At 36.0% G+C, this 11,518-nt stretch overlaps 1 protein-coding gene across 2 annotated transcripts; it reads left to right on the top strand.

The window, feature by feature from the left end:
- Positions 1-6,846: 6,846 nt before the first annotated feature.
- On the top strand, positions 6,847-11,488 carry LOC116201205 (phospholipid:diacylglycerol acyltransferase 1-like). Of its 2 annotated transcripts, XM_031532347.1 has the most exons (7): positions 6,847-7,397; positions 7,546-7,621; positions 8,211-8,433; positions 8,551-8,834; positions 8,959-9,283; positions 9,557-9,816; positions 10,711-11,194. In XM_031532347.1, the coding sequence occupies exons 2-7, from the start codon at positions 7,614-7,616 to the stop codon at positions 11,192-11,194; spliced, it is 1,584 nt and encodes a 527-aa protein (XP_031388207.1). In that variant the 5' UTR covers positions 6,847-7,397; positions 7,546-7,613. The 2 variants fall into 2 exon arrangements, with proteins under 2 accessions (XP_031388207.1, XP_031388206.1); XM_031532346.1 differs by lacking the exon at positions 7,546-7,621 and having other exon boundaries at positions 6,919-7,397; positions 10,711-11,488.
- The last annotated feature ends 30 nt before the right edge of the window (positions 11,489-11,518 follow it).

Below are 11,518 nucleotides of genomic sequence, written 5' to 3'. Positions count from 1 at the left end.
TACATTGAAAAAAATATTCCCCCTCCACCCAAATTTCTCCAACAGAAACCATATGCACCTTGATAATCGAGGCGCCATGATATACATAAAAACCGAGGATTCGCCCCGATTACAATCTAATTATCCTTTGGTTTCTCGACTGAAATATGACAAACACTGATTTTGCTCACTCTTTTTTCCCTTTAATCTTTTTGTCTATTCTGGTTAAGATCAGTCATCTAATGGACAAACAAGGCCCCGTGAATAGTATATTTTGTCCGTTTTCTATAGCCAATATCAAGAGCATAGTACCCGAAGCCGAGTAAATCAGAAAGTTGCCCGACCTATGACAATGTGACAAGATATCAATATGGGTTGAGTCAAGCAGTTTGGTACTTATTCATCTTAAATAAAATTTCAAATTCGACTATTGTGAATATAGAAAATTCATATTGGAAAGGTTTTACCCCCTTAGTGAATTGACCCAGCTCGAATTGAATTATTCGAGATCCGATGGGTTTTCAAATATCAAGTTATACATCCAAAGAAACAATGCGATGAAGATCAAGTGCACGTAGAAATAACTAATGTGAAATTGAGAATTCATGATCCCAAGAACGATATTATCAGTTGAGAGAAGTACAGGAACCTCCTTTTCTTTTTTGTGGTTCGTGCACGTTTGGCTTTATATTATTTGCATGACATGTCTATGTCCTCTTGCTTCTTTTTGTTTTGTCCCGCACAGACCCTTCCCTTAGCTTTTCTTTTTGGCTGTGTTAGGAGAGATCGTGGATCGATCTTTGACATGAAGATCAAACTAGCTATATGGAACTGTGCGGGCATCTCATCTCCAAAGCAAAAGCAGACACCAAATCATAAGCCCCCTTTAGGGAAAGTGTTGTGGGATAAAACAAAGTTTCGGTTAGATTCTATATTCATATCGTATGTGTCTTTAAGGTTTCCAATCAGAAAAGCAACTCGATTGAGTATCTTTTTTGTTTTACTCGTGTTGGCCCGAGTCTTTCTTTTCTAACTTTCGTAATAGGATGTAGAGTTTGATGGAGATGAAAGCAACCATAATTTCTATCTTAATACAGCTTAGAGAGAAATTACTGGCAAGGATCTGATTATCTGAAAGATTCTCGACGTGCCCTTCCGGAAAACTATAACTCCTACACATCATGAAGGTCAAGCAAAGGCGAGCGGTTCCTATCCATCATCGTTTGGATTTGGAAGCGACGACGGATTGAAGAGAAAACAATATAGTCTATTATATATAACCTAGAGATTCCATGAAAAAAAAAACTAATTTTATGTCTGATCGGACATAGAACGAGGTTCTATGTCCCACTTAATGGTAAGTGGATCACACGTACAATTAATTAAGTTCATGGTAAATTTATGGTTGAAGAAAGGCAAAGCAAAAGAAAAAGCTCCTAGAGTGGTTTTCCAAGTAAGTCTAGCTATCTATCTACATAAATATATACATGCATGTGTACATATATATGTAATATATGTATAATTCACTTTTGCATTGGTCCTTTTGTACCTCCTTACCAACTAAGTATTGGACCTGTTGGCAATTTACTAAGCAAAGCTCATAGTTCTCATAAAGCAAAAAGAAAGAAATGTTGGAAACTTGCATATAGAGAAAAGGGTTATATGAAATCTTTAATTTGAAAATCTGCATGGGGAGGAGATGATGATGATTGTGCTTTGCTTACAATAAGAGAGAGCTTTCCATATGATCAAAATGCGAAAGGTTGTCCATTGGGATGGAAGGTCTTTAAATTAAAAAGCATAGAATAGAGCGGAGAAGCCTTTTGTTCTTTTAGCTTTGCACATCCAAATGCTTAACTGTCAAGGCTTGATGGGTTCTCATATGGAATGAATAGAATCATCGACCAATATGTTGACATTGAGGATGAATATAAGTGGTGCATTCTCAATGTTTAGTTTGCTTGCTAATTAATAATAACTACCTCCTTAAAAACTGTTTTTAACTATGATTGATACTCGGCCATAAACTTCACGACAAACAACTCTGCAGAGGGAGCTCGTACGTACGTGTGATATAAGGACGACTATGTGCAGTGTGATTAATGAAATCTTCCTGCATATGCAGTCTCGTCATATTTCAACGAAATTTGTGATAGTTTAGACAAGAGTAATTAACTGTACTGGAAATGAATTAATTTCGAGAATATTTGCGGAAACAGCACTCAATGTAAGAACATTTTCCTCTTTCCTAAGCTTATGTAGTCGCATGTTTGCCTCCAAATTTGTCGATTTAAATCTTGAAGCAATAAAATTGGAACGAGAAGGCCGCCAGATGAGAGCCATGATCGGGCCGAAAATTCCAATTATTTCATGGGCCTGGTCTCTGGATCCAGATGACAACAGGATCGCAAAAATTGCGGAGCCCAATGTCGAGCAGCTAATTTGATTTTTATGAAGATCTTAATTTATGCCAATTAACTAGCTAGCCATAATATTCCATTTTCAATCTTTTCAGCAAACTTCTCTTTTTCTCCTCCTAGCTAATTTTATAAGTTCACCTTGGCTTGAACCTACAACTAAGTCGAGATCTATATCTAATCTAGATTCAAATTTAGGAAATATATAGAGTTAGAAATCTAAATTAAGGCTAGAAAGGTCAGCACCTAAATAATATTTACTTATATATGTAATTTAAACTAAAATTAGTTTAACAATAGCAAAATTAGAAAGTTGCTTTGTTTGGTTTGTTAGTATGATTTTAAAATCACGCTTTAACTTAATTCTACTCACAATAAAACAAAATAATTCATACAAAGTCAAAAGGTGGGCTCCATTTATATCACTTTTTTCTACAACAAAATAAAATAACTCATACAAAGTCAAATGGTTGGCCCCCTATATAACCATTTATACAACTCTTTTTCAAAATCAAAATCTGATTTTAAAATGTTATTTACAAACCAAACGCAATATTTATGGTGCGTTTGGTTTCAGAGTTAAAGTAACTTTGATTTTGATTGTGGAAAATGACAAATGATTGTGTAGTGTGTTGAGTTAAAGTTAAAATTAAAATTTTTGATTTAGGAAATGTGTATTTTTGTTGTGTAGTGTGTTGAGTTAAAGTTAAAGTTAAAATTTTTGTGATTTTAATTGCGAAACCAAACGAAGCTAAATACTTGTTTGGTTTGCAAATGTGATTTTAAAATCACAACTTTAACCTAATTCTACCAACAACAAAACAAAATAACTCATACAAAGTCAAAGAGTGTGCCATATTTATACTATTTTTTTCCACAATAAAATAAAATAATTCATACAAAATCAAAAGGTAGGCCCCATTTATACCACTCTTTTTTAAAATCAAAATTTGATTTTGAAATCCTACTTTGAAACCAAACACAACATTAATAGTGTGTTTAGTTTTAGAGTTGACTTGACTTGAGTTTTGATTTTAATTGGGTTGTAATGATTGTATTGTTGAATTATAAGAAAAAGTGTGAAAAAGTAATGAATAATTGAGAGAATTTAGTATTAAAAATTGAATTGAGTATAATAGAGTTGTATATGGGTTTATGTATGGGGCTCACCTTTTTTATTTTGAAGAGTTGATTTTTGTTGTGTAGTGAGTAGAGTTAAAGTTAGAGTTAAAATTTTAAAATCTAATTACGAAACCAAACGGATATTAAAATTTCGTTGAATTAACTTTTATTTTTATGTTGTTTTAAAAAATGCTATTAACAAAATTAAAATTTATAATATAAATTTTTTGAGATTTTTAATTGTCGCTCTAATTAATAGGGACAATTTGATAGGTATAACATATTTTATAGTGAAAAAAAATTTAGAATAAAATGCACTACCTATCCCTCCAGATTTTCTTGAATGACAAAAAGCCGCAAGCTTGATCAAAATTGATACTACCCTACGATTGACCTAGTTCACTACAGGAACCCTTAATAGAACCAAAGAAAAAGTCAACTTTTAACTCTCTTTCATACCATGGTTAAACGATAAAAATAAAATAAAAACTATAGAATTTTTTTTGAGGTACAGTATTTTTTTAAAATTATAATTCTTTTAATATATATATAATTTAATAAGATGCATTTATTTATAGAACAATTTTTAATTTTTCTATTTTTGTTTAAAATACTTTAAACCCACATGTTGCGGGCTTTTTGTCTAGCATGTATATGTTTATGTATGTATGTATTTATGTATATATGTGAAACTTGAGGTGCGCTCAATTTGATGGCCTCAAAGTATCCAGATTATTCATTGGAATTTTCTCGATTTTTAATACTTTGAGTTTTTTATAATTATTTAAAATTGTAATGTTACAAACAAATATGCCTGAGAGTACAGATATAGATTTTGAACTTTTACATTTTACTGAAACTTTAACTTTTGCAAATATATATTTTTTCCCGACAAATGAATATAATTGATAATTGATAAGTTGTTGGATCTTGCATAATATTTTTAAAAATTTCGGTCTTCAAATAAGTGTTATCTAACAAGATTTTTCCGTAAATTATTTTTGAATTCTTAAAATTTTATTTGAATTTTTCATTTTATAATAATATAATTGATAAGATGTGCGGTAATTTACAGGTACTTTTTGAAGTTTGATAAGATACAGTTACTTACTGAATACATTTTTAAAACTTGAAGATTTATTTAATTATTTCGAAATTTTGAAACCGCGAATGGCATGGACCTTTTGCACCCTAAGAGCTTAGATGATCAAGAAGGAAGATGATATTTTTGGTTATAAAGGAGATACATGGGTTTAGTATATTGAAATAGAAAAAAAGAAAACTTTAATCGTTATCTTTGTATATATAAACTGAAGGGAAATATTTTTAAAAATTTTAGTTTTCAAATTGGTGTTATCTTCATCATAGTTAATTTCAAAAAAAATATTCTATAATTCTTATTTTATTTTCATTTTAGTGTTTTCTCATTTAGCCATTCTATTATTTCAGTTTGTTGCGAGAAGAAGGACCTCAACATAGTAAAGCTTTAAATCACATCTCATGAGGATGATGAACATAAACGGGAACACCTCCTTACATGAGGCAGAGGTGAATGTCCGCTGCGACATTGCCAAAAACATGATTCCCGACCCGGACGACGAAACCTGGTAAAATCTGAATGAGGATGGTAAGTCGCCATTGTATATTGCAATCGAAACGGGAGATTTCATAATCAATGAAGTTCTGCTGGTTGTTCGTGTATGTGAGGTGCTTAAGAAATTTGGAGGACATCCCCTTGTCCATACTGCCATTCTCAAGAATCGATTTACTATTATAATTTCTTATGAAATCAAGGCCCCGTTTGATTTGTAAGTTTGATTTTAGAATCATGATTTTGATTTTAACTCAACACACTACACAACAAAAATACACGTTTTCCAAATTAAATTTATAATCTCATCTCATTTGTCTTTTTCCACAATCAAAATCAAAATCAAATTTACTTTAACTCTAAAATTAAACGCACCACATGTGTTTCTTGCTCCTCTTCACTTGTAGGTTAATGTTTTTTAGAACACATGCATTCGAGTCGGGTGGGTTGCCTTTCCCAACTTGATTATTCAGAATAAACACACTCCCCTCCTCTCCATCCTTCTTCTATGTGGCATCTTTCTCCATTCCTCTTCGTCTTCTTCGCCATTATATTACTTATTTAAATTATTTTGAATATTATCTAGTTTACATAATTAAAAGGTTTAAGGTTAAATACGTAAAAATTTCCTTAGTATTATATGATGACGTGGGATTGCAAAAAAGTTTCGTTTCATATTTTTAATGATATAACAGCAGAATTCAACTTAAAATTTTATTTTTATGTATATTTTATTCATATATATATATAAATAGATAGATATATAGATATAAATTATAAAGATATTTAGTAAATATTACTTATTAACTGTGAATGAACAAAAATAATCAGAATGTGAATGTGAAAAAGTTTGAAATTTGGTTTTACCGTACACACATAAATATAATGAACGATAATATTATTAATTAATATTAATTAATAAACTGATAAAGACATCTCGACGTTTAGTGACGAATAATGGTGGCACTTGGCGGTTAATTAGCTGATAATTCCTCATCCACTGTTCGCTTCCCTTTCGATCGTAGCCTCTCGCGTCCTCTTGCCGGTCCCATCCATCAACGACCAGTCAGTCAATGGCTCCTTCTCCTTCATCCATTACCTTTACCAACCTAACGAACGTCGGTAGCATCAGAGACCCTCACCCTCGTCGGGTTTACTTTATCTCATCTCCACTATTCGGCCTTCTCTCTTCGTCGTACTCTGTCCCTCCTCCTTCCCGCTCTCCGGTAAGCTTCGGAGGAATATATCTTTTCCGTTCAACCGATTTCCCGGCGAATGAGGAGCTTTCAGCTTTAATCTAGAATCCGTTCCTTTCCCTTTCCGCCATTTCTGCTTCCTGAAGCTTCCACGGAAGAAACTGAAGATTTTTGTTTTTGGCATTGTCTTTATTGAATCTGAGCAATGAATGCTCCGGGCAGTCCTCGGATACTGCTATATTAGTAACTGGTCCGAGCTGGTTCCTCGAAGGGCGTCGCTTTCCCGACTGTGAAACAGCTGCAATTGCTTCTAAGGATCGAAATGAGTTTCCTTTTCACGAGATACATGAGGATTCGAGGTGACCCGTGCCTGTCCTTGGATGCTTTTCGAAGATGTTTCGAGCTGGGTTTGTGAGGAAAAGTAGGTTGCTTTCTTATGTTAATATGCTCTCGGTCGGATGTGATGCCGAGGGGAGCTGAAGGAGTCGTGAGATACTTGTAGGAATTGTTGCAAGATTTGTTTTTTTGAAGAAAATTGCTTCTGCTGGAAAATAGCAGTAGCTTGTTCTTGGTTGAGATAATTTTTCTCGAGAAGCAGATCTCGGAAATCGGAATGTCTTTGATTCGGCGGAGGAAAGCTGCTCCGGAGGCTGAGAAGGCCTCGAGCTCGCAGGAGAAGATCCCTGAGGACATTAGTATTACTGAGGAAGAGGAGTATAACAAGAAGGAACTTGGTGCGAAGAAGAGGAGCTCGGATGAAAAGAAGAGCAGCAAAGGAAAGGACAAGTGGTCCTGTGTTGATGGGTGCTGCTGGTTCATTGGCTGCATATGCACGACTTGGTGGCTGCTGCTGTTTCTGTACAACATGTTGCCTTCTTCGTTGCCTAACCACGTGACGGAATTCATCACGGGGCCGCTGCCCGATCCCCCGGGACTGAAGCTGAAGAAGGAAGGGCTGAGGGCGAAGCATCCGGTGGTGTTCGTGCCTGGTATTGTGACGGGTGGGCTGGAGCTATGGGAAGGGCACGAATGTGCAGAAGGGCTGTTCAGGAAGCGGATGTGGGGTGGCACATTTGGAGAAGTCTACAAGAGGTATTAATTTTTTGGATATATCAATCAGTTCATAGACATGGTTGTAGTTCAGGTGTTTTTGGTTTGTAATCTCGAACAATGTTTCTTGGTATTTGTTCATAGCTATTTATGACACGAGTAATCAAAGTTATAATTATTGTCTTTATAGAAAAGGAAACATGGCAGAGTAACCTTTTAAAGTCATTAGGAGAGAGACTTGGAAGAAGATCAGAAGCAATGCAAGGGTAATCTTTTCTTCAACTGTGTAAACTAGAGAAATAAGAGAAGTTTGCCTATTAAAGCTGGAAAAAGTTGAAACCTTCAGCTGACTTATTAAATATACAGCTGGATGAGTCTATGATCTTTCTTTTGTGGTCATATATAATGATGATAGAGGTCTGGGAAATTTGTTCGGATGGTTTGAGTAGTTGGTGGTCTCTTTGACTGGTGAAGTCGTCTGTTAGTTTCCTTTCTTTATTGGACTCTGTGGAGTCTTCTTGAAGCTAAGGCAAAAATGTGCTTTCTACGGAAATATCCTTTTTATGAACCTTGTACATGTCCTGTCCTTTTCTGTTCCACCTTTGGAACAGTATTGATGCCCCAACTTTGAGGAGCTGCATCATAAAACTAGCAGATTAGAACAAAAAAGTTGAGATTACATTTTAAAGATTGATCTATTAATCTGAGGAAATCTCGACATTTTCTTCGCTTCATGGACTTTAGGTGTGAGTAGGTTGTGTTGAGTTATTGAAGCTGAAGAAAATGTTGAAATCGAGATTTCTCTTTTATGCAGAAGAGTAGTTCAGTCCTTCACTTGCTGATTTTCTTTTGTAGACCTCTCTGCTGGGTAGATCATATGTCACTGGACAATGAAACTGGACTGGATCCTCCGGGTATAAGGCTTCGGCCAGTAAGTGGACTAGTAGCTGCAGATTATTTTATGCCAGGTTATTTTGTATGGGCAGTTCTGATTGCTAACTTAGCTAGAATTGGGTATGAGGAGAAGACGATGTACATGGCTGCATATGATTGGAGACTCTCATTTCAGAACACTGAGGTATAAGGGTTGATGACCTCCTCCTACAATATGCTCTAATTTCTTTCAAGCACTCAACATCATTTTGAATTTATTCCTTAGTTCTGATATATTTAATTATCCATTTCCATTGATCAGGTAAGGGATCAAACACTGAGCCGCATAAAAAGCAACATTGAGCTCATGGTGGCCACAAATGGTGGAAATAAGGCCGTTGTGATTCCCCATTCAATGGGTGCTCTGTACTTTCTACACTTCATGAAGTGGGTTGAGGCACCGGCTCCAATGGGGGGTGGTGGAGGACCTGACTGGTGTGCAAAGCATATAAAAACCGTGCTTAATATTGGTGGACCATTTTTAGGAGTTCCAAAGGCAGTGGCTGGGCTTTTCTCTGCTGAAGCTAAGGACATTGCCGTAGCAAGGTGCTTACTTTACATGTTAACGAGTTGCCTTTCAATCTCTTCCAGTATGTCACATTTCTGCTGAATTAACTCATTCTTTTCTCTGTATTCCTGACACAAAATTGGTCTCTTTTACTTGTTCCAGGGCTATTGCACCAGGTTTTCTTGGTAACGATATCTTTCGCCTCCAAACATTGCAGCGGGTGATGAAGATGAGCCGTACATGGGATTCTACTATGTCAATGATACCAAAAGGTGGGGATACAATATGGGGTGGTCTTGATTGGTCACCTGAAGAAGGTTATCGTCCTAGCAAGAGAAGAAAAATCACCAATCAGTCAGAGGTCAAGTTCGAAGATGAGAATGAGAGCTTGGTCTCTAATCAGAAAGTTAATTATGGAAGGATCATATCTTTTGGAAAAGATGTTGCTGAAGCTCCATCATCTGAGATTGAGAGAATCGATTTTAGGGTAAGTATAGATATTTTGAACCCACTGAGACCATTTTACCATAATCCCTTGTTGGTTGAGTCAAGGAGAAGAATGATTCTTCTCTAAAGTGCTAAGTACATAGTAGGAGTTGATATGAAGATTGTAGATTTTGGTCAAGACTCTTAGTAACTTTTCTAACAAAACTTTGGTGGAGTCATCCCACCAAAAGCTGCCTTATCACTTCGCAGTTTATCCTTATCAGCATTTTCATTTTAAAGATGCTCTTCTTATATATCGTTTTCCATTATACAGGACGCTGATAAAGGTCATAATGCTGCAAACAATACCTGTCGTGATGTTTGGACGGAGTATCATGACATGGGAATTGAGGGTATCACAGCTGTTGCTGGCTATAGAGTCTACACTTCTGATTCACTTCCGGACCTGCTTCAATATGTTGCTCCGAAAATGATGGAACGTGGGAGCAAGCATTTCTCCTATGGAATTGCAGACAATTTGGATGACCCTGAATATCAGCACTATCGATATTGGTCTAACCCCTTGGAAACGAAGTAAGGATTCGCATACTTTGACCGTGTTAGTTGTCAAATTTCCTTAGGTCATTTGGTATGAATGAATGGAATGGAATGGAATGAACTTTCCGTCCTCTCACTTCCAGTCGTTTAATTCGTTTCACTTTTGAGAGCTTGAATGATCATTCCTTGAGATAATATTTTTCTTTTAACTTGAAGGAATGAACATTCATCCAAGAAACTTGAGGAATACTTGTTCCACCATTTCAAGAAAAGAAGATTGAGATTATGAGAATGCATTTTTTAATGTTTATAGTAATACATTATACTTATCAAAAAGAGAAGGGGAAAAAAAAAGGCATATTCATAAATGTAAGTACAAGATAGGTTAGAGGTGTAATATATTAATTATATACTATCATGGATTCACTATCAACCAAAAAAAAAAAATCACATTTCTCTGTTCATACATTACATTTCTTTCTATTATACCCATTCCATTCCATTCCTTCGTACCAAAGGTGACCTTATTGAGATATTGCTTGGTTTATCGACATTATTTTAATTATCTGGTGGATGCACTTGTTTAAATTGGATGACTGCCAATTAGTTTGAAGGAGGAAATGTTCTTTTCCCCCAAATGAATTACCAATACTTGGAGCACTTTAACATGCCTGACGAGGTTTCTAAGACAAGAATCCGTTCAAAGGAAAAGTGAATTGGGTAAATTTATATTAAGCAATAAAAACTTTATTCTTGATGTGAGTTTCCTACAAAGTGCAGTACCTTGTACAGTTCTGGAAGCTTGGTGTTCTTTTCACTGGGCTTTCCAACTTATTCTTGGGCCGCCCTGCATCTGGATTTTACTGTTTTATATTGCTTCTATGCTGATTGGCTTGATTAAATACCCAAATGCATGCTTTAACCTTGCAGACTGCCGAACGCTCCTGAAATGGAAATCTTTTCCATGTATGGGGTCGGGATTCCAACTGAGAGAGCTTACATTTATAAGCTGTCTCCTGCTGCTGAATGCTACATCCCATTCCAGATTGATACATCAGCTAATGGCGAGTATGAAGATAGCTGCCTCCAAGATGGAGTGTACACTGTGGATGGGGATGAGACAGTGCCCGTATTAAGTGCAGGCTTCATGGGCGCCAAAGGTTGGAGGGGCAAAACTAGATTTAATCCTTCGGGTATCCGAACTTATGTCAGGGAATATGATCATGCCCCACCAGCGAATCTGTTGGAGGGCCGTGGAACCCAGAGTGGAGCACATGTTGATATTATGGGGAACTTTCAATTGATGGAGGACATCATTAGGGTGGCTGCTGGAGCTACCGGGGAAGAGCTGGGGGGCGATCAGGTTTACTCCGATGTCTTCAAGTGGTCCGAGAAGATCAACTTGGCACTCTAACATCATGTGGTACGTGCATTCATGCATATTATGCTATACAATAAGTGAGGAAATGAAGCCTCATTTATTTGGATGATAAAGCTGCGCTTTCTGCTGCTTTAGCATCATCAAATTTTTGAAGACGTGCTCTTCTTCTTCTTGTAATATTTGTTGCCTGGCCATATTTATCATGATTCCGATGTGTTTCTGGTGCAGATGCGCCGCATCAAGTGTTGTATTATTTTTTTTGGCAACTCTCATTCTTGACAGTGTATGTAGCACAAGTGTTATAATGTCCACGTTTCAATTCATTTACTAGCTGTCTGCTCAGTTTTTGAATATGGT

Source organism: Punica granatum, chromosome 3 (genome assembly GCF_007655135.1).
Source record: "Punica granatum isolate Tunisia-2019 chromosome 3, ASM765513v2, whole genome shotgun sequence".
Lineage (NCBI taxonomy): Eukaryota > Viridiplantae > Streptophyta > Magnoliopsida > Myrtales > Lythraceae > Punica > Punica granatum.
The sequence above is the reverse complement of the archived record's forward strand: the minus strand, read 5'-3'. Positions and strand labels throughout refer to the sequence as shown.